We start from the raw sequence: 24,290 nt of genomic DNA on the forward strand, positions 1-24,290 counted from the left end.
TTTATAATAGCCCGTAGTAAATTATGGGCAAAGTACAATTAGGAGCAAAGGAGCATTTAATCCTTGTCAGGTAATGAAGGATTAATAATGGGAATGGTATGACGGTCGTATTAATGACGCATACCGAATCTTTCTTTCGTGTACTGGTAAAATTAATGGACAGTTTAAATAAGTTCAGCGGAAAATCTCACACGCAAGGTTTCTATTCAGTTACAGATTGTCATTATTTTGCAATATTAGAATTTTCTCCGACAAGTTCTTCTAAGTATTTTAGACGTAATTAATCTTCCTTAGCCTGCTCTAAAAATGAATGTTTCTATTGTTCGTAGAATTCGTGAACCCAGTGAATTATATAATTTGAATCTAAAAAGTAAAAGTAATATTTGTATACTCGTGACACACGGGTCTGTGAATTGAAGTAAATCTCACACGATTAAAATAATTGCTAAACTAGACTCGGTAAGGACAAATTTGCCGGTATCTCGAAACTTCTTAAATAAGACAGAAATTTTAAAGTGAAATAAAATACTTTTCATGATTATTCACAAGTTTATATTAGTTCGTGTATTTTGTCCATCAGTGTGACTACTACTTAACTTTAAATGAGTTTTTTATTAAAATCTTCAAAACCGAATTAATAGGTATTTAATAACCCGGAAGCACTTATAAAGATCCGCGTCATTCCACGTCACAACTATGCCAGACAGCTTTTTCAGTATTTGAATATGTTGAAAATGTAGTCTTTTATTTTAAGTTAAATTGAATCGAGTTAATAAAATACGTACCAAAGTAAATAGTATAACTGGGAAGTTAGTGATTCGTTTCGAAAAATAAATTTTATTTCAAAATAAGGAAACGAATTCACGGAAATAATGATTTATCATCGCGGATACTATTTTCTTGGAAGGAATATTATAATTTGAACGAATTCTGGATAAATAATTTTTTTCGATTGTATCGCGTGTTTTCGAAAACACGGTAAAACCCCAAACCAAACGAGGAATATATAGAAATTAATACTGTTTGACGAAAGAGACTCCGGTGTTATCGCAATTTGCGATCCAGAACAGTGGACGATTACGTTCGCGTCAATCCTGTTCAATGATTCATCAAAGTTGAACTTTACGATTTCCTGTGTCACAAAAAAAAAGAACGTATATACGACGGATTGTCCGTGTAACAAAAATTCCATATTTTTATCCGATCACGGTCATCGTATAATAATCACCACCGTTTGATAACGGTCTAGGAGTCAGACCCCGTCCAATTAGGGGGTGTCGATTTTTCCCATAACATACGGACCGATGAGGGCGTTCGCGCGGCAGAACCCCAATAGAACGAAGGGTTAATGTTTTTAACCCCAAACAGATTCTCATGCAGCTATATATAACGACTAATGGGAGTCAGTTTTCGTTATGGTGGCCGAACTGTACGTATATGTATCAGTCCGGGATATGCGGGCTCTTTGTGGAACATGCGTGCACTATGAACGAATTGAAATCTCCATTTCCATTGTAAATCGTAATACTGTATTGATTTGTGAATGAAAAGCATCGTTGTATAGATATTCGTGCACAGAAAAATTTAATAAATGTTTACTCTACATAAAAAGAATGTAAGAAAGTAGTTGGTTACAGTTACTCAGTATATGCCTCGAGAGGAAGTTTTATTTAAATATTTTGACACGTAATCGCCTGTATAAATTTTATTGTACGTTCTCAATATCCAGCTTAATATTCGTGACAATGTCAAAGTCTTCTGGAGCTTTGGCAATCTTAAGAGATTTCTCCATGCATTTTAATAATGCTTGGTTCGATTTCGATCAGCCGATTTCGAATCGTTTTACGAGTTACTTTCAATCTGTTTATATCTTCCGTTGTTACCATCAGCTTGCAATTACTCGTACAAAAATATATTAATGTTCCTTTAGAACCTTTATAGAGATTAGTATTTTTGGTTGAATTCTTATTTACAAATCATACGTATCTGATTTTTTAAATAATCTATTTATGTTATTTTAGATCAAAAACCAGTTGAAAGATAGATCTCAAATAGTTAAAGTCTGCGGATACCTGTCTAATACGATGAATGCTTTCTCCAAAAGTCTCGAGAACTCAAATTTGGAAACATTGTTTATCATAAATACTATTAATCAATGCGATATGTTTCTCTTACATTTATTACTTCCTTGCTAGCTCAAGGATGTTTGCAAACTGCAATCTAACCTGAATAATTTAGTATTCGACGTATCTCAATGGCATTTTATGACTGTAATCTTGCTGTCACTGTGTTAAAGATTGCTCTAAATTGTCGATACTTCGCTATATCGTTGCGATTGACCAATTGTCGTTCATTTTAATTTTAGCAATGCTAATCTCTTAAATGCATTCAAAAATTATATCGAGTTTCTTTCGAAAGAATTTAACATAAACGTCTACGTTCCGTTTCTTAAAAGATCGTATAAGTTTTGCAATAGAATTTCAAGTAGACACAAGGATACAAGAGAAGTTCTCAAGTTCAAATGTAATTTAACGAGAATTAATTATTATAAACATTCCATGGATTTAATGGTATAAATCTGACATTGAAATTCCCAGGGATCGCGAGTAGAATATTTTTCGAGAAACTTGAACTTTGAAAAATTGTAGCTACATGTTGAGCTATAAAAATTGTAGCACGTTCATCGATCGATTAAGTAAAAAGTTACAAGCTTTCGTATCGTCTTCTACGGCATTGTAATTTTCTATAGAATTATGTCTAATTATCCACTTCTAAATAGCAAACGGTCTGTCGAATATTGTGGCAAAACCTTGTGCACCGTCTACGAAAACGATGACTTGCGGTTTCGCTTCTATAAATCTACATCGTGTTTTTCTTGTACGATTATTTCTTGGGCTCCGTAAAATATATACATTGCCTGCATGAAAATGCTTTTTACACGGCCCGTTTGAAATTCCACTGACGAGTTTTTTGTATTATCATGAATCGGTATGTTGCATTGTTACGGAACATCGAGATTGACGTATAATCGAATGCTAACAATGCGTAGACGGTGGTTATTTACAATCTGCGGCTTACATCGCGCATGAATAGACGCTCAATTTCATTCATGCGACTCTTCTCGGTATTCCATCGCTCGGCCACGTTCGAGCTATCGGATCACAGAGCATTGAATATCGCAACTGAAATAGTTACGTCGTCTTTAAAACGTTGGCGTAACGCTCGCTTATCGCTCGTCTTAACAAATACATTGCGCCAAAATCGGGCAAAGTTTTTTCTTTTGTAGAAAAATTCGCGGCAAATTTGTCGTACTCGAGTAAACGATATTTGGGGTACTGCATTTCAGATTGGTTCCAACGAATACTGTTCGTCCATGATGAAAATTCAATTCTCTGTACAGACATACCCGGAGTTTATTAAAAAGTATTCCTCGCTATGAAATCTATTTCGACAGTTTTTGTTACAACGATTCAAAAAATCCATTTTTTTCTTTTTTTTCGTAAATTTTAAAATACGAAGGAAATTAAGCGTCGTTATCTTTTACTCGCTTGAATACAAGATAGCACTAGGTGGGCGCGGAGAGATAACAGCATAGATTGTACCACATTACAAATAATGCGACCGCTCTCACAAGTATGCTTCCTAAATAACAAGTTTCGTATTCGTACGATAAATCAATCTGAGGAGAAACGTGTAAAGGATCGCAATTTATCTTGCATCCTCGAATTACTAATAAAGCACACCTTCGTTGAGTAGCTATTTACATCTCTACTCCAAAAAGGTGTGTTAGATTACGCATAAATTATATTTACGGCGCGATATTTTTAGTGCGGCGTTTGTCAGAAAAATCATCGGCAGGAACGCGGCCCGTAAATTTCTCAGGCGGACGATCGGCGTAAAAACAGCCATGCTACTACGCACCCGAAAAACCACCCCGAATATATCTCCACCAATGAGAAGCATTGGGGTGAAGAGACGAGAGAATCGTTCGAAAATTTCGCCGTGGACCAAGGGGTTGCCTGTACCGGCAGAACGAGGGAGAGATAGACGTTTTGTACGATTGGCCCGACGACCCGGCGCAGTTGCCAAGTCCACTGAGCACTCGCGTCCACGCGGTGGGGATGACTCGGCAGCGACGTGCGGTTTGATTGGCGGAACGCGCGGTGCCGCCTTTCGAGTCTCACGGACCGTCGCGCGGTACACGCATCTTTAGTTCGCATTCGGAGGCCCTGCGAGCTGCATCTCCTTGAGACGGAAAGGAAAGATCCAACGGGAGCTTTCAAGTTTCCCCCTCCAAGGGAGCCGCGCTAAGATTCTACGATACGAAAAAAAGTGCCAAGTTTCTCTCGCACGTACTCTGTCACCGGTATATATAATCGTCTTTCGTTTTCACGGTGATCTCGACACGTGACAAACCATAGCAGCGAAGAATCTCGAAAACAAGAGAGCAGCGTGCTTGTTCGACGCGAGAGGAGACGCTCGTCGATCGTTCGAATTGGTTGATACCGCGAATCTGGCTCGCGTTCACGTTGGTCTCCTCGCACGTTGAGAGAATCGAACGGGTGTGCTTCCAATGTAAATCCACGAGCATATATATTATCGGAGTGGCAGTTTTGTGTTCTCGAAGTTCATATACTGCGGTTTTTCATTTTTTTCACTGGCTTTCGTACAACAAAACGCACGTCGTCCTGCTCTGGAAGGGGAAGAAGGCTAGCTACGGCTGGATCGCGAGAAGATTACGACTAGCTTCAGTGTTTTTTTTGTGTAAAATCGAGGGAACATGTCGACTGCCGTCATGAGCACACCAATGTTCGAGTGTAGCGAGCATCTTTTCAAGGTAAGATTTTTTCACCACTGTGTCGTTAAACCGATCGGTTCGTCCCCGTTGTGTCTTCGCCACGGCCACGTTTTTTTTTCTTTTTTTTTTTCCGAACGTTCAATGTCGTTAAAACTCGGGATAAATAACGGCGCGGTACGAAAGCATTAAATATTAACGCAAAGAAATCTGAACTAAACGAAATTGGAACGATACGAGTTCGTTGAGAATCAGGTGATGCGTGACATGCGCATTGTGGTCCGATGGAATTCATCGTTATCTCTGGCGATCGCATTTTCACTTAAGATTATATTATCGAGAACAGTGTTTCTCATTGTTTCGAAAAATCGAAAATACCGGGCGATAAGTAACTAAGAGCAAAGATGGCTGTCCAGCACGTGCACCGCGAATACTGAGAAATTCTATAGTGTAGTCGATCGCGTTGAATTCTCTCGTGGCGGTTGTAGTACTCGCTGGTACTCGCTGGTACCGTGGCGCAAACATTTGTGCAACGGTGTTGGTTGGTACGTATTCTATTCCAACTGCTACGTTCTATTGCCCTGTCCGACGACAAATATGGAATGGAATGGGTAGAAATGGTAGAGGATCTGTGGCTAGGACTTGTACCAACAGGGTTTGCGATTAGGAAATCGTGGATCCTTACGAAGAAATTACAATTTCTCGAAATTCGACGTTGCCAAACAGACATAATATTATGTAGCACCGTTGATCAACTTTGGTGAAAACATTTACTTTGGCGCACAAGGGTACGGACGATGGTAATACAAATATTTTCAATTCTGTCATCAATTTCTTTCCTAGATGTTTATTTACTGACGTAAGAGTTTCTCGTTTAAGTTGTTTTCATCCGAAGATCGGTTTTGTTTAACGGTTGGAATTTATTTTGAATAAAACCATTTTGCATTTGTTCGTTGGAAATGAGTTATTTTTAATATTCCAACTTTCTGTTCGCAAATTATTTCCAAAGCAGGTGTAAACGTTTCCACGGCTTGGCGTCAATTTGGACGAGAACAAATTTCAATTTTATTTCTGTTAATACGTCAAAGGTCGAGCGTATTGTTGCGGTAAATGTCGTTCCTGTGATAAATTTTGTAAATTCGACGGTCTGTATTCAACTTCTGGGGTATACGTATAATCTTTCGTGGTGATCGAGTGTGTGTATCGCCGATTTCGTCTATGGCGGATCGATTGTCAGTTGTTCCATAGGCGACATTGTTATTGTCGCTGTAGGTGATTCGCTCGAACTTGCGATGACCTGTTCGCTTCGTGTTGAACTCGCACCGACGTGTTTTTGTGTTTTTCCGTTGTGCGTCGTTCGCATTGACTCTTGAAATCTTGGATCGCTATTCCTTATGGGAATTTGCGTTTTAACTTTATCGATCATCGAACACCGTCTTTTCGAATTTTCAGTAGGGAAAATTGACAAAAATCTGTAACGTTATTATCAGCACTTTATCAAGTTTAATTTGAACCATTGTTACCGTTATTTATAAAATTCAATCGACCACTATTTTGTTAAGAAAATACATAATTTTGAACGAAGGATACAAATATATCTTTCGATTATGCTATCAACAGTATTGCAAATCTTAAACTAATTTTCATGTTTCAGTGAAATTTTACGAAAGATTTAGTTCACGTAATCTCGCTCGTGCCATACAACTTTTATCACATTTTAACGCAATGCGACTGACAGTATTCCATTTTTCGTATTAATCTGATTGATTTTTGTAAATCATGTTTCACACAGAATAGTTAATGCATGTATATTTGTAGGTTTCACACATCCAAAGTTATTTCGTTGATTATGGGTATTATCGAGGCAACATTAGAATAAAATTGTATCGTACTTTGATATTTTGTAATTCAAATACAAATGCCTTTGTTATGTATTACGAGAAAACCGGAAAATGATACGTTTTTTCTTCGCATACATTATCCTTTTGACAGTTACCTAATGGTGTTCGCTTATATAGGTATTTAAATAATTAATTATTGGGGAGGGGGGGTACTCGGTGACATTTGTAAAATTAACCATTCAAATTCATCGTTGAAAATCAAGAAAATTACGACAAAATGTAATTATATCTCGACCGTGTTTTACAATAATTATGCAAAATAGCGAGAAAAGATTTCCAAAGAACATTTTCCACGCTTCTCTGCTTTGAAAAATTCCATTGTGCGCGTACTCGCTAATATGTATAAAACAATCCGTGTGCTGTATTAGTCTATGTATATATTTAACGTACAAGTTCACATCATATAAACGTCGCGAAGAGTTCGTTTCGAAATGGATAGACTTAAAACGCGGGTAATATATCAAACGGAAAGCAAGGAACACGTGGGCGCGCGTTCACGAGTAAAAATACCTAGATCGTTCTATAAATTGTTTGCCCGGTGAATCAAGTCTCCATTCATTTATTCGTAGCCAAGTCTGGACTTAAGACGTTCACTAGCCGGGCCTCGAGAGGTGGTTCCACTCGTAAGTACATATGTTCGGTATAGGTTGGTAAGAACGCGCGCTCGTAAACGGGGTATGGGATATGTTCGCGAGTAGGATCCGTTTGTGACCCGTATACGGGGCACGGGACGTTCGAGTTGGAACTCGGATGACCCGTATACGAGTCATGGACAGCGAACGTGTTAACTGACTTCCTTCGATCGCGATTGGCCGGCGTTAAATTATGGCTCCAGCAACGCGCCAAACCCACTCGCTCGAAATTGCTACGAACGTGGCAGCACAGTGACTTGGATTCTGAAAATGAAAACGCGTCCACGAGGGTCGGCCGAAATTATTCCGTGGCAATGAAAGGAACACCGCGACACGAACTCGACGTCATTGTTTACGGACCGCATCCGGCAAATGTACGACGTTCGAGTTTTATTGTGACTTTTTCCCCTCTTTCCTTTTCAGCTACACACCAGCTCGTAACTTTCCTCGGCGATTTCGAAACTCGTTCGATAGAGAAAGGCTTTCTACTTTCGTGGTCGATGACCGTCTAAGGTGCCACACGAAATTTGGACTTCGGATTGTAGATAATTTTTTTCCCCTACCACTCCTTCGTTCGAACGTTCGCATGTCACGGCGACTGTACTTTCTTAGCCTTTTTTTTTCCAGCGCACTAAAGTTGATAAAATTTATCTACTTTCAGAAAGTGGTAACCTCTTAAGCGACAATACGTATTCTCGGTTGTGACGGCACTTGCACAGGGTTACACTTAAACGTTCTAGCGATCCAGAAAAGGTTCTAAGGCGCGTGTACCGATTTTAACGGTCGTTCTCACGCTTTCCTACATTTATCGTTTTACTTTTATAGAATAATGGAAGAAATTCAACTTCTTCCTTTCCACGATGTTTTATACCGGCCGAGATAATCGACAGAAGTAAATAAAAATATATTCGACGTCGTGTACGTTTCTCGTGCTACATTTAAATGTAATTAAAACGTACAATAAGTATATATCTAAATAAATAAAATATATATGTTACTTTGCTTTAATTAGTTAAAGCATTAACCGAGAATGAAGTTCGATTAAACGATATTCTAATTATATTTAGATAATTAGGATCAACAACAATACTACTTAGGTTCAAAGAATGATACGTCACCGTATCTTTATTATGAATTTGTCTAGTACAAATACTCTATTGTGTTTTTATAACTGTAAGACTAGATGAAATAATAATGTCAACGACTCGGCTCCCATCGACGTTGGGATCTTTTGTGGATCCCTTTCTTCGTCGATCACCGTTGGCTCTTCTAAGAAATCGCAGCCACGACGTAGGACGGTCCCTTTGTTCCGGACGATCGGTTTCCATTCGACACGGATGACCTCAGAATGTTGAACCAACACGTGTTGGCGATCTCGGCATTTTATTACAAAATATTATATCATAAATTCAAATATTTTCGTATAAATACCATTACTTATTCGGATACCGTATAAAATGTGAAGGAACGACGATTACATCCCGAGATTATTTATCGCGAAAAATTATAGAAGACAGGTTGTTCGAAAAGTCTCAACCTGGTTGAGGATGGGGGCAGATCCAACAAAGCATCCATCGAATCTGTCCCGCCATAGAATCGTTTGGTCTGGATTCTTCTAAAAGTGGAAACCCCTCGCCCTGAACGAGCACCATGTCCAACACACACACACACACACCATCGACAACAAAAAGCGGCTCGGTGAATGCAGACACACACATACACATACAAGAGGCGTAGGAACCTGTTGCTTCGGATTTGCTTTTGGATGGAAAGAGAACCAAGTGCGGAAAAGATTGAGGGAGAGAGTAAGAGTGGCAGGGTGGGAACGGAGAAACCTGATAGTGGCGAGAAAAGAATAGAGATAGACCGTACAAGGGACACTGAAAAGAGAAACAGAGATACGATCGGTCCTAATGATTCCAAAAAACGGACATTTAATGGAGTTGAATAAATGGAAAGAACTGGAAAAAAATATACATAAGAAATAGCGAAAGAGGTATGAAAAATAGAAAATAGAAAGCATAGAAGCTAAGAAGGATGGACTGAGAAACAGAGGTACGATCGGTTTTAACGATTTTTAAAGGATAAACATTTAACGAAGTTGAACAATTAGAAAGACGTGTAAAAAGTTGAACGAAGAGCGGAGTATCCGTCGAAAATAATTACAAAACGTGAAAAATAAAAAAAGGGAAGGCACAGAAGCTGAAAAGGATAGAACGGAAGAAGAAAGCATTCTTTGCATCCAAGCTCTATGGAGACTAGCACCAACCAGTGGCATAGTACGGTTAGGCGTAGCATTTATTGTGCGGTGCGTCCCCCTTTTAGGCTGCTCTGAATTTCCCATATTTCTGAGAGAAACTGGCCGCACAAAAAAAAAGGTGGTGCACAGGAAAGGGGCTGCTGTCGTTGTTCGTGCACCTTGCTCCCGTTTTTAAAGGAACTTGCGAGTTGAATTCCATTCGACCGCTTTGCATAGTTCGTTACTGGTTCGCAATGTACGTTACACGAATTTGACGATGTTCGGTCGTTCACCGTGATTATTTCCCTCTAAGTCGATAAATTACGTCCAGCAATGCTCGAGAAAATGTACAGTTAACTTTTTTGTATATTTATTACAGTACGCGAACGTGAAACGAGGGAGTTTATACGATAGGGCAAAAACGGTTTCGCTTCGTGATTTTACATATTATCGTGCCATTTCCATTTAACGGTTCATTTTTATGTAACTCGGTTTTACGCAGCTTCGCGTAATTCGTTGTTCGGTTCGAGATCCGTGTAATCTTCGATTAAAATGGATCAATCGGGAGTAATGGTCTTTCGAGTTCCAACAGTAATGGGACTATTGTTAACGCGTAGATATTTACTTCGAATACTCGTTACGTTTTATCTAGGTAGAAACAATATCGAGAAATTTTCCGTGGAGAATTCTCTAATGTTGAGAAAATCGTCGTACGTTCGAAGAAGCAGGTGTACTCCAATCGACTCGGAATTAATTATTGGAAAATTCAAGTTGAACCGGTTGATACTCGCAAGGTGAAATGCACGAATTAATCAAAGTGTAACATTAACCGTAAGAACGGAGAGGAGACATCGGTCGAGTGGTTTTTACGGTGGCGGAACGTTGCTGAAAGAATTTCTCATATTCCTGAAAAGAAACTGCACGAACAAAAGGGCCCGGCGCAGCGAATAGGGTAAAGGGGCTCATGGTTGTTTCGTGCACCTTGCTTTACTGCACGCCGAAAGAACTGACCGTCGTTGCGTGGACAAATTTTACGACCATAAATATTCACAATGACTTTCCAAATAAGATACGTTCACTGGGCAGCTTTAAAATAAATGTTGCTATGTAAAAGTGTGGGGCTCGTCGACGGTCGCTCTTTAATGAACGTTCGTGAATTACCTATGCAAATGCATTCTGGAACTGTCACGCTTTACGTACGATATATGTACATCCGTATGGATGTTGTCTCGTGCTTCTTCTATTTATAATCGCCCGCAAACTCATTTTCTTTCGGTACTTTTACTTTCCTAGCTACTGGCTTGGAAAACTTTCGTGCTACGATAGCCACGGCGATATTTTCGAGAATTGATCGAATATCTTAAAATGAACGGGAAACTTGGAAATATCGTACGATATTTAGCTACTTCGTACGAGAGAGAAGCAATTGTTTTCATAAGACTGTCTTTTCTATTCGAGCGACTATGTTTCTTAAAAATATATAGCCGGTAACCGGTTCCGGTAAACACTTGAAATTTCACGCTACATACTACTTACATGCGCTACGGCTTGCACCGATTGGCTTCTTAGCTATCTATTTACCCAGGTGTACGTACCTTTTTTGCTCGTTTATAGGAGCGGATTCACCGATTACACTTCGAGGTCTTCAGAAATCTTCTTTTCTTGCTCGAGCGGTGTTCCCATATTTCTGAAAAGGAATCGTTCGTGCATGGAAAGTTGTTAAGGCTATGGTTTCCTCGAACTGGTCTCGCTTCTGCGCTCAGAAAACTATTGTACAAAATTTGCCCGTGCAAAGATCTGTGCGCTCGGTTTTGCCATCGTCGGTATGCCTCGTCCTTTGTTCTTTGCGCGTGCGGTTCGAGAAGCTCGCGGCAGACAAACAGGTATCTTTGCGACGCGAGAAAAATTGAAAATTATCGACAGTAGTGCAACATCTCGGCCGATTTGCGCACAAAGAATTTTCTGTACAATGCACACGGTGAGAGAACCGGCCGGAATATTTGAAACGCGTTCGCTGTTGAAGACGGTCCATACACGTTTCTCGAGCAGATGGAGAGAAGACAGACTCTTCTTTTTATTCTTTTATCAGTTGGAGATTCGACCGTTTCCCTTTTGCGGTTCTCGCTCGCAAAAAGTGTTCTGCGAGCTGTTCGAAAAATGTTCCCATATTCCTGAAAAGAAACTGGATACACAAAAGCGACGTCGAAAGGCGAAGTAGGGAGGGAGAGGGCGGCACTGACGTGCACCTTGCTTTCCGTACAAGTTTCTGTTACATAGGTTACACCATACAACGGTTACACCGTCGTCGTTGCACTCGTTTCTGTTCCCAAGCGGGTTTAAAGGCTCTCTCACACACGAAAAAGCGAGAGTGCCGAGGAATATTTTTCTAGCTTCTCTCTTTTTTTTTTGTTTCTTTTTTCTCTCTCTCTCTCTCTACGCGTACGTGTGCATGCACGCTCGAGCGTGTGTACCTGTACGCGTGTAAGTATGTGTGGCGCCTCTCGATTTCACTTTCACGCTTGATTTACTCAGCGATCTACCTTTCCAATTAAAAATACTCGACTTTCCACGATGCTCCTCGAGCCGCGAAAAGATTTAGGCCAAGTTTTTACGGCGTTTGATAAACAACTCGTTACGCTTTTCGGCGAGCAAACACGTGGAGAGGTGTAGTACCGCGAAGGGTCCCGCGGCCGGGTCTGTTTAGACCCACGCCTTGCGACAACAACGCATCCGTATAGTCTTGAATATTTCGTTTACATAATATCGTAAAATACGCGATTGCCTTAATTTTATCGAAAGATTGTTCGGTTTTGTTGACCCTTGAGTAGGTATGTAATATAAATTATTAGCGAGGGACGTTTGTCAGTTATGAATTTGATGAAATTTTGAAAATTATTGTAGGTAGAAAGATGTTCATTACGTAATTGTGTTACATCTTTTTTCTTTTTTTTTTGTGGAAAATCACACGATACACTCGCTAATAAGAAGCTTGGACGGAAAATCATTCTTATCGATTTCATTTTCAAAGTTATCAGTTTTATTACGATGCGAAAGTTAGTTAGTTTCATCTTCGTTTCACAATCGGTTGTAATTGTTTGATACAGACTGTTAATAATAACGCGTGATTAACTTGATGTATCGTTGGTATTATCGAGCTTCGTGCGACAATAGATCGTTAAAGATAAGATTTGTGATGTAAGGAATACGTATGCGTATATTAATTGCAACAGCGTACACATTTCAACAGTCTTTAATCCCTGGTGAGCAATCGCAACGTGTATCTCAAAGAATTGCATAGATCGACTCAAAAAATCTTCGAAATAAATCGCATTGAAACAATTTACTAATTGAACGAGTACCACACGACGCGTACAAAATATAAAACTAACAATCCACTGTCATCTGACAAAGACGACTTAAAATAAATATGGCTGATTGCGAGTATCGGATAAAAGTAGCTTACTTTCTCATCTTTCTAAAATTCTTGATTACATAAAAAACGAAGAAGGCATTAAACGTAATTTACTGCTTAATCTTCTTATCAATGCGTGTACCGTATTATTTTCCGATAAAGAAACAAATTTGTAAAATTTCGTTACAATTAGGATCGTCGATGTTCCTGGTAAAAGCATAAATTAGTTTTATTATTTGAATAGAATGTTCGAAACTATTAAAAGGATACTTGTATAATAAAACGTGGGTAAAAACGTATTAGTAATTCGAACGACTTGTATATTAAAAATCTGATACGATCATCGGGATACGCTATCAAATGATCATTGGGTCGATAAAACTGTAATCTGTGATCTCGGTGACTAATTATTGTGTCGTTTATATTTATTCGTATACAAAAAGGAAACACTTCTACGTTCCCCGCGAGCGAAAGAGAACGACAAAACGACGAATTGCGTGTTCCTTTTTAAAATCTAGAACGTAGTCGTGCTAAATGCAATTCTCGTCTGGTCCCTTATCGTTTTAAAAATCGATGCGCGCGCAATAAACGTTCGAAACGATTAAATTTAACTTTCAGCGATTCTTCGTATTGTGCCAGTAACGTGTTCGCTGTTTACGCGTGTAATTTTAATCAATGGAATCGATTGCATCCACGATGGATATTTAGTCCATGATAATATACTGTTTGCGCGCTTAAAATAGATTTTCAAGGTAATACACATCGTTTTTGCATAATCAGCTATTCTTGTGAAACAGAAAGACAGCTTCGGACGTAACGTGTGTTTCGCAGCTGGTCGAAGGGTCAAGAATAGAAAAATAATCGACCAACGAAAGTTATCCTAACGTTCAATTCTCGTTCAAATTTGAAAGTCTCGTTCAAAGATCGAAACGATTAAAAAACGCGATCGAATTTCACCGTTGTACGGGGTGTGCGATACAATCGTACCGTAACGAGTATTTTACAGCGAACTTTTGGATAACTAATTATTTTTTCTCCCATAAAATACCGGAACGCTTAAAGTTACGCGAAAAGTTAAATTCAGGGAGAATTATTCCCTACGAAACGTTCCACAAATATTTAATCGAGTATTGAACGTCGTCTGTGTGGAAGATCGGTGTTGTTGGTATCGGTGTAGAACCAGCTATTTGCGACGATATTCTTAATAATTGAATATTATTGGATTGGGGGGAGGGGGGTTGTTTGTAACGATCAAAGGTGAGACTCGAAAAAAGGAGTGTCGGTCGAGCGTGCAGGCGTTGCATTACTAAAACATTATACTCGGAACACGAAGCTTGTCGAGAAAGGTAGGAATAATGATTAGCGGCAGAGTGCATAAGTATTCTGCGTGTATCGGGTAGCTATTTCGAATGAGATATTCTGTTGTGTTCCGCCGCGTGACCGGAATAATGAATTCATCGTTAACGACTTGTTTTTTTTTTCTTTTTTCTTTTTTTTCTTTCTGTTTCTTTTTCTTTCTTTTCCACCGGGTCATTAATTAATCGTTAACGATGAAAGGAAAACTCGGCACGGTGTAATGTAACTGTGATTTAAAGAACGAAAATAAGGTGTGAAAGTTGGCTGCCTCCGACGACGTAACGTGGAAGTAAAATAGGTCGTTGAAAGAAAGTCGTAAATTAAGGAATCGACTTCCGTCCGTGTAATTCTGATTTTTAGAAATTTTTTTTTTTTTTTTTTTTACCCGGAGAACGCCCTTACGAGCACCGGTACGTGATCGCCTTAACAAACACGCGTATTTGCTTTGCTATAGTTGCATCGAGAGTTCACGTGACAGGAAGACAAGATTTACATAGTACTTGGCTGGCTTTGGGAATGTTTTGAGATTTTAATGCGTTTTATAAATATTTTAAGAGATTCGCGCAGCCGTACTTTCAGCATTTATATTAACAGGAAATACAACTCGTCCAAAATACTCTTAAATACGAAGCTCCGGGTATAACGATACTCCACTTTTATCCGTACTTATATCTGAAGCGTTGAATAACTTCAGATTTCAATCTCGAAGAATTACGAAGGTGTTTTGTGGATACTTTTGCGCAAGGCGATACAACTTTTAGAAAATTCAAATTGACCGTAGAACAACGGTGTTCGTTTATCGGTATCGAAACACGAATAGAAAATAATATTCGGAGAAGAACGAATACTTTAAACATGCAAAACAATTTTCACGTACCCGGTTACCAGCTTTGCCACCGGCTCTCGTGATTCACCGCAGTGGTACTTTCTGCTCGGCTGAACTCGTTAGTTGCATTAAGTAAAGCATCTTTCTTTATCCGTTCAACAATGTTGCACGCTTCCGGTGCAATTTATTTCGGTCTATCCTGATTGTTACTTTCCTAACGTAATAATAGCTTAATAACAAGATTATCCAGATAGTTAACTACGATTTTTGTTTTCGAAATGAATCGCCTAGTTGCCTACTACGAACAGGTAAACGATATCGAAAGTAATTGGAATCGATCTCGTTATCGTCTACGTGACCGTAGAATACATTTCGTCGAGTGTATTTACAGTTTGTTCTTATCGTTGAAAAAAACTTCATAAACACCGGGGAGCAAAGTTCACGCGTAGGATGCAGGTTCTTGACCCTGTACGCAGCGACGGTTTACAAGTCACCTTAGTTTAAATTAAAAGCTGCTGTAATACTGCCAGTTAACTGTAACTAACGAGGCTATGAAAGTTAGTTAGGTTCAAACACCAGAGATATATCTGCGCCGTTTCAACAACGATGCGTGTAAAGATAGTTTATAGATGATAAACAGCGATTAAAATGATTATATTTTAGGACGAACGGATTGGAAATTTATTTAACGAACTTTTAATTTTGCAATTTTTCTCGAACTTGTATCTCTAGAATCTAGTTTGTATCCCTAGAACTTGTATCCCTAGAATTTCGATCGCTGCAGTATTAGGCGCATTATGGTAATTCGTTGGAATTACAAAACGTGCTTATTAACTCAATTTGGTTTCATCGACCAAACAATGTCTGTATAATGTTGCATCGGCACGGAAGCGGATTTACTTCATCCGTGTAACCCGTAAATCTGCAATTATTGCGTTTATGATACAATAGCGAGATACGCGGGGCATCCCCGTTATGGAATTCATTAAGCACGGGGTACCATGGTCGAAAACGGACTGCGAGGATATGCAACGTTGTTAACGAGCAATCGATAAGATATTCCGCACGCAAACCTGACTGCGTGGCTGTTTTTGGCCATGATTCCCCTTTCTCGCTAACCATTACGGAGATACGCTTACGCATATAAATTGTCGTGAATTCGTATAAAAATATTTCGCGTCGAGGCGCTGTTTTGGAATAGCAACGAAAATGTTTACGGTGTCGCGCAACCGGCGTGTTTTTTCACTCATTGGTAAAAACTGCTACTGATGCATCAATTATCATACTAGTTAGTTTTGCCAATTTTCGCGAAATATTTGAATAGTATAAATATACATTTTTTTTCTTACACGATCGTTATATTCTTTTTCTTTTGTTTTTTTTTTTTTACCAAATAAAATAAACCTTTTGTTCGTATATTTGGTACAACTTTGTATAATGTAAAATGTAGCGAAAAAATATATCAGAAACGCTTTCGTTGAAACGTGTACAAAATGAAAACAAACATTAGTCGAAGGAAGAAATACAAAGAACATTGACGAATTGTAATTTTTATCGTGTTTTTGTTAAATTTTAGATTGTACTCGATCTTAAACCGTCGATTTTAAAAGAAACGATTGTACTTCTCGAGAAACGAATCCATGTCCCTTTTCTAATAAATTTGTTCATTAACCGATTTCGTTGTACTCGAGATACGGTCGGTGGCGATGTTTCTTTTATTTATTTGCCTAATACGCTCGCCGCTCGATTCGCGCAACGACAATGTTGTCACCGGAAGTCGATGATCGTTAAACTTTTTGCAACCACAATTCGCATGCTCGAATAATACCATGTACGTACGTCACTTGGACAAGAACCTTGGGAAATAATTGAAATCGCTTACGAGTCTTACCGCTGGCGTTTGCACAAAGATTTCGTCGACGTGTGCTTCTTTGTTGCATTCAAGCCACGATACGTCGAAATACCGACAATTGTTTCGAGTTAAAAGAAGAAATTAATTCGAAAACCGAAAATAGGCAGCGGAACACGTGGTCGGTTCTTTTCTCGCTTGGCTTGTGCCAGCTCTCGCTCTCGTTCTCGCTCCTCTCGTCCTTTAGGTGAAAAATTGCCGGAAGGGTAGCAAGGAAAAAGCGAACAAGGATGAAAGAACAAAAAGGCAAGGAAACGAGAAGAAAGCTAACGCGAAGCCAGCATGGAAACGGCGTACCCTTTTTGTTCACCCATGTGTATACAGAATGCGCGGTTTTTTACAAACACGAACGAGGCGCACATGTGGTTTCTTTGCCCAGATGGGTTTTCTTAGATCTGCGTAGTAGCTTTTTTAAAACGTTCGCGTAGTACGTGTTCCGCGAACAGAAAGTTTCGAACGAATAGGAAACCCGGGCGATATTTTTCGTAACTGTGCTCAAACGTAACGTTCAAAAATTACCTATCGACGTTCGGACCAATTGTACGGTACAATCGTTGCAATAATCGTACAATTTCCCTCTTGACTTGTAATTACGTCTCGAGGGCTGCAACATTCTCGCGGATGTTTCGGCGAGCTTTTATTCACGAGAGTCGATCTTTATCCCGAAAAATACACATCCGGGTTTGTAGGGAAATTTCTCGCGATAAACTTGCTCCGTAGATCGCGGAACGGTCTCTCTCGGCTCTTACATTGTTTCGAATATTTCGATACACGTGTTCTATTTATAAGATCGAACTGGAAATGCCCGCGTATCAGCAATGGGCGACTAAAACTGGACTTCGAAAGTCTCCGCGAGCCGCTATTGGTAAAAAAATACCCGCCCGTAACTTGTGGGAATAATACAGCCAAATAATCCAAATGATTCTGCCAACGCAGTGCTTTGTATTCTCGCTAGCCAGTAAATTTAAACGAATGCTCGGTAGTGAAACACGACGAAACAGCAGAAAGTTAAACTAGCAGGGAGAATGAAAACGGCGCGCACACTGTGTGTCTCTGTGTGTCTCTGTGTGTGCGTGTGTGTCCCTCTACCCACACGTGTCCCGATGCATGTGCGTTCGCGGCGCACACTTGCTCTTTCGACGCAAACGTGCGTCCAATTTCTTCATGCACAGGAAAGTTTTCGTGCTCATGCAGCGACCCTTGAATCACGCGGCGTTGCACTCGCTGCACCGTGTTTTATGAGCAGTCGACTCCAGCTTCTGCATAACTCTGCATTTTCGTGTGCCACGGATGCATGTAGTTTCTCTTTGTTCCACATGGAAACGAGTTTCGTTCGCGTGCGAAGTTCAACGTATTCCCTTCGTTTCGTACGTACTCTGGTTTATTTTGTTGTTGTCTCGAAACTTGTACCGGTTGCCGGTATTTTTTTTTTTTTTTTATTTACCTGCGAAACGAAACGACGCGCAAGAACAGGCGGTTTGTTCATCGTTCTTTGTGTATCGTACGCGTTACGAAATTTTTTTCCTTTGCCGTACTTAGAGCTTCGGAGTAAGGTAACTTTCAACTTGTCACTCGATAGAGCGAATTCTGTTATCCGTTGAATCTCGATGAACGTTTGAATCGAGAAAAAAGGGAGAATAGGTGTATCAATATTTGTTATTTCTACGTAGGTTAAATACCGATGTAATTTTATGCCTTTTCGATGTGCACTCGGTACGATAAAAGTGTCGTCGTTGTTGCATAATTTGATCTCGTATTGAGGTTAATTGAGCCGCATTTTCAGTTTACTAAATCTTTAACGTTACGTAACTTTGTAAATATCCACCTACAACGCGTCTAAACTCTCAATTTAGATTCATTGAAAAAAAAAAAGAAAAAAAATTGTTCGAAGAGTGCAACCTTGCTACTGTAACCTCTAACTAGAAGGGAAGGTCACGATCCAGATGAATGGTTTTTAAACTGGACTGTTGAGCGTAAACAAACCGCGAAACATCGGTGGTATCTGACCAATAATTTTTATTAGAAATACCTTCGAACATTTATGTTACTATAAATCATACTGTATCCAGGACTTGACGCGAAAGTGAGACGTTTTTTCTCACGTTTATACCATGTTTATAAAGCATGACGAGGATAGACACGATACGTACTCTATACACACATAGTTTTTCATACAAGCGGCAAGCATATTTATTCTCACAATTGTACTCACAGATGGAGATGAATACAACTCGCATAGTTTCTTGTTTCGCACATTTAGATCGTTTTCAAGATTGTAACGCCTAACGAGAACGATCTCGTACACTTTTATTCCAAGAATCGAAAGCTCTTGTTATCCCGTACACGTGTACTTTGAAGCATAATGATTCAGTAACCATCGAGTGTCGAATTCTTTTCGAGTAACTCGTTCATTTTACTTCGTCGAATTTATCGAGCAACCTCGTGCGACGACACACCAATTGCAACGTTTACACTTCCAGAGTTAAGCGTGTAAACTGTCTTAAGGTGATTCGAAAGTGTCTTATTTCGTTTCGTTGCAGATTTATTATAAAATGGTATAGAATAATAGCGTTAAAAGGCACGAAGCAACACAGGGAACATCGACAATGATTGCATTGTAGTTTCCAACTGAAATGTAGCACGCGCGTTATTCCGATGCAACATGAACGCACATTTATTTGTCGCGTTGCATAAGTTCTTTGCACAATGCGAGCGCATTGCATAAAATTACCCGCGGTATTGAGAAAAAAAAAAAAATGCAATACAATGGTACACGCACAATTAGTATCGCGCACGTGATTTCCGATAGAGGGAATACACTCGAATGTTCGTTGGCCGCGTTAAATAAACTCTTGCTTATGGAATAGAATCAGCAACGTTTCGTATTAAAACGAACAGTACGATATTAACGTCTCTACTATGTATAAGATTTAATGGGCACTCACGACTCGTTTGGTTTCTGTTTTCCCGGCGTGGATTTCAATACTTGTTATTCACGTTCCGCGGTGGAATTTTCTCGCAGAACGGAACAAGGTTCGTTTCAAAATTAACACAATATGCAATCGTGCGTCAGGATAGTTGTTCAGCGCCGGTGATAAATAACAAGTAAATAACGCGTGCATTAACATAACGCGTATTGTGATAAGAGTTGTGTTTTCCAGACTCTATTTACGGTGTAACTCGGTAATGGGGAAAACGTGTACCTCGGTAATAACAAATTTTCAACACTATTTGTACAGTTTTGTGCGCTACGCGATAAAGTGCCGGTTTGAAATTTCATTTTAAAACAATCGACAAATCGGCACGACGGAGACTTTGAACAGTTGCCGCAAACATACGTATATCGACGCCACAAATAGATTATTGTCGCACGGACGTGAAAAATTTAATTCTATCGTTAAATTGAAATTCAATCGGCTACGTGCATCAGCTGTACTCGGATCCGAACACTTCAATCCCTATTTTCTAATAAATTTTCCCCCATAAAGTTCTAATATAAAAATATTGTTAATAAAGATATTAGCAGAGATTACGTATCGTTTGCAAAAATTGAAATTCGTATTCTTGTCAGAGAATATACATTTAGTCTCGATATATTTATGTATGGTGTAACGGTAAAAATGTCCAATTCTCGAACAAATTTGAAAAAGTTCTATTCTTTAAAGATAAATGTGCCACGCTCGAAACACCGTAAGGCCAATTTCGAGTATTGTCATTAATCGTGCAATACCACCCATCGGTTTCCCGTATAAACTCGTACTTACAATTACAGCCACCATTTCATAAGCAATGAAATCTCACGTTTGTGCACGCCGGAATGCAACGAGGCCGTATAGAAAAAGGCACGACTAATTGACTCTTGACCCTTTAAGATTGTTGACCGTTGGATAATTGTGGTAAAAATGATCGGGCAGTGGATTTCCTGGGTTTTAATTGCAAGGCAAACTTTGAGGCGCGCCATCGAAACACGCGAGTTGAATGGCTCTATCGTATATTGTCGGAAGACGTATAATTTCCGTTTTCGATCAGAAAAATCATTACTACTTCTTATCGACGAAAGGATGCCATCGAAATTGCTCGCGTATTCGTTAAATATATTTCTCACGCTTCGAAGAAAGAAAGAAGAAAAAAAACCGATAATAAATTCCGATCAATGTACAAATTTTCCTATCTCTCTCTCTCTCTCTCTCGACGCGTACAATTTCTTTTTCGTCGTACTATAAAACGAAACTTCTCGACTCGGAAATACGTTGCACGCGTTACAAAATGGCAAATGTATATTTACGAGTCGCGGTAACAATAATTTACGACGACGGTCGAGAGACGTCTTACATATATGTAAATGAATGGTAACCGTTCGCGTTGGTGTTCCGCGGTTTACATTGTCTTTTTAATGAAATTGTTAGTTTTCGTATCCCGTGGTCCTGTTTCCACGCCAACGTGGACACACACGCTCGAGACGTGGCGGTGCAGCGGGTCAGCTTTTTGCTTTGTTTTCCGATGAATTATCGTTACGAGTCAGAATGTTACATTGATTGCGGACTAACATGTTTCCCGAGTGGATTAAGCTTGACTCGCATGTTGCCACGTAAATCGTGTCTGTACGCAACGTGCAAACGACTGAACCGTGACTTGCCCTCGATAGACTCTGAATAATGTGCGAGAACAGTTTTCTCGGCGATGGGAAAAATATCATTTTTCAGGCAGCAAAGCACCGGGGCATTTTTATCATTTTATTTCTTCCGTTAGACGGAATGGTGCAACAGCAATCCGTCCAGGTCTAATGACTCGCCCGCGAGACCTCGTTTCTTTCCGTATAAGTGAATAATAAATGATAAGACGAAGATGCGTGTATCCTCGCAATGCGTCATAGCGTGTCGGACGTTGCACGTAACTCGTAATATTTTTTTCACGCCGGCAGTAAACGACGCACAGAGTGGTTGACAAAAGCTATTTTTTTCATTTTTTTTCCCCCCTTTTCTCTTTTATCGCGCAAATGTTTCCAAATTGGAAAGATATCGGCACACCGTTGACGAACGACGTTGGGGAAACAACTTGAAATTAAATTTACAGACCTCTTTGTGTACCGGGTTTTTGAGAGCGATATTTTGAAAATTTTTTTCATTCAGATCTGGGGTTTAACGGAGAATGTAACCGATTGATTTAAAATTAACGAAAATGGTTCGATGGAAGATACGGTCAATTGAAAATGTATAAGAATAGCAGAGAACAGACCGAGAAACAACCTACGATCGAATTTATATTCTCGGTGCGCAATCATCCCGAGGAATATTTTCTAAACGTTTCGGATTCAGATCTTGTTCGGTTTAATAATAGATACGAGCGATTAATCTAGAATTAAAGAAAACAGTTTAACGTTACGGTAACAGCGAAGAGGAACGTATGAATTAATATATATTGCGATCCATTTTCAGAAAAGGAAAAAGCGTACATGGTCGTTACTTTAACAGTAGGATGAGTCATACGCGGTAAAATGGTTTACGATGGAAGTAAAATGAAAGTAAACGAATAAAAGAGAACTTCGTGTACAAACGTAATCGAAACGATAAAGGAATTGGCCATTAGCATCGGGAACTATCGAACGTATTTGCTTCTTTATTCCGTTCTCTTTGTTGGGAAAAGTTTTTCCATATTCTTCGAGATCAACGATCGGGAAACTCGATCCGTGGGAACTTACAACGTACAAATGATCCATAAAAGGGGTAGAATTTTGATGATATTAGGAATTAATATTTTGCGCCGTAGGTGCAAGTAAATGAAACATTATCGTAAAATAAACCAAAAAGAAAGACGAGTGTTGCAATCTGTGTCTTGCTGCGCGTAACGGTGCAATTCTATATGCGAGGTCGCTCCGATGCAACGAAGAGGATTTAAATCTAGAGGTTGTAAATGTTTCTAAAATATTGCTCGTAAATAATTTTTGCGAAACAACCTCGCACCTAAATTGTTAAATTTATATTCGTCTCTTCAACGCCACGGGCCGCGTTACATTTGTAACCGTTTTATTTGCACAACTCGGTGCAAGGTTCTAACTGGGGCCACGTATAAAATATATCGAACGAGCCGATTGAATATTTTGAACGTTACGTCGTACGTGGCACAATTCGTGTTTCGTTTGTTTATACGGATATAAAGTAGAAAATCGTCTTTGCAGCGCGTATGTGACATTGGTCTCGCGCGAGAATCGAAGCGTTATATGACGCATGGTAGCGAACGCGTTAACGAGTACGTAGATTCGTGTACGTACACAGATATTTACACTGTCCAGGTTTTCCATATTCCAATATCGCTAACTGTTCAAATAGTATACGAAACACGATACGATAAAATATCGTGTGTTTCCTTTTGTGTGTACGTTTTCGTTTAAAAAATTCAAGAAACCTGCAATCGTGAGTAGACACAACGTGTAAAAGTTAAAAAGCTCCGTAAAAGTGACACGGGTACTTTCGTACGAACGTTGATACGAATTAGGACGCATCTTCGGTAGCAACCGAGCGCGGAGTATCGATATCCGATATTTTCGAATCGGTTCGGACGCGTGGATCGAGAGCCCGGGTACGCGAGCTGTAACCAAATTCGTGGCATAAAACACACCGCGACCGGTTACGGATCGGTAAACGTCGGTCCGTATTCGGTCATTGATGCTTCTTCTTGCGCTAGTGCCGAATGGATAGGATCCTGTTCGAAATCGTTTCGGCGCTCGTTCGGTTCTCGTTTCGAAAGTCCCTCGAATCTGTAGCACGTCGGAGGAGGGAACGTCGAGTTCGAATCCTTGAATCGAGCAACGGTGGCAAAGAGGTTGGCGCGCGGCGCAAAAAGTGCCATTGGGGCACCGCTTCAGGAAGCAAAGAAAGAGAAACAAGTGCAGCGAATCGATTCTGAAAGTTCGAATCCGGTTTTTACACGGTCGGCCGCCATCTTTCCTTACTCGCTATCAAGACTGAATCATACGTTGTTCTTAGTCATCGCGTTTTACAATCAGTCGTATCCCGTGCACACACGCACGGTGGTCACGTCGGCGAAGGGAAAAACCAGCGCGCCGAGTCTCGAAAGGGGCGACACGCTCTTCTGCGCCGGAAAGCGAAGCGTTCGTTGGTTCTCCTTATGGCCGCTTCTTTTGTCAGTCCGGCGGAGTCGTGCCTTGAAAACATTGTTCAACGTACGCGCTCAGCCGCACGCGGTTCCCGCAATCGATCCCG

At 39.8% G+C, this 24,290-nt stretch overlaps 1 protein-coding gene across 1 annotated transcript in view; it reads left to right on the top strand.

The window, feature by feature from the left end:
- The first annotated feature begins 4,213 nt into the window (after positions 1 to 4,213).
- Tis11 (Tis11 zinc finger protein) overlaps positions 4,214 to 24,290 on the top strand; it is a 40,751-nt gene continuing 20,674 nt past the window's right edge. Inside the window, exon 1 of the mRNA XM_076313087.1 lies at positions 4,214 to 4,837. Within this exon, the coding sequence (XP_076169202.1) occupies positions 4,781 to 4,837 (57 nt within the window). The 5' untranslated portion in view covers positions 4,214 to 4,780. The remainder of the gene's footprint in view (positions 4,838 to 24,290) is intronic.

The sequence above is a fragment of the Ptiloglossa arizonensis genome, chromosome 5 (genome assembly GCF_051014685.1).
Source record: "Ptiloglossa arizonensis isolate GNS036 chromosome 5, iyPtiAriz1_principal, whole genome shotgun sequence".
Lineage (NCBI taxonomy): Eukaryota > Metazoa > Arthropoda > Insecta > Hymenoptera > Colletidae > Ptiloglossa > Ptiloglossa arizonensis.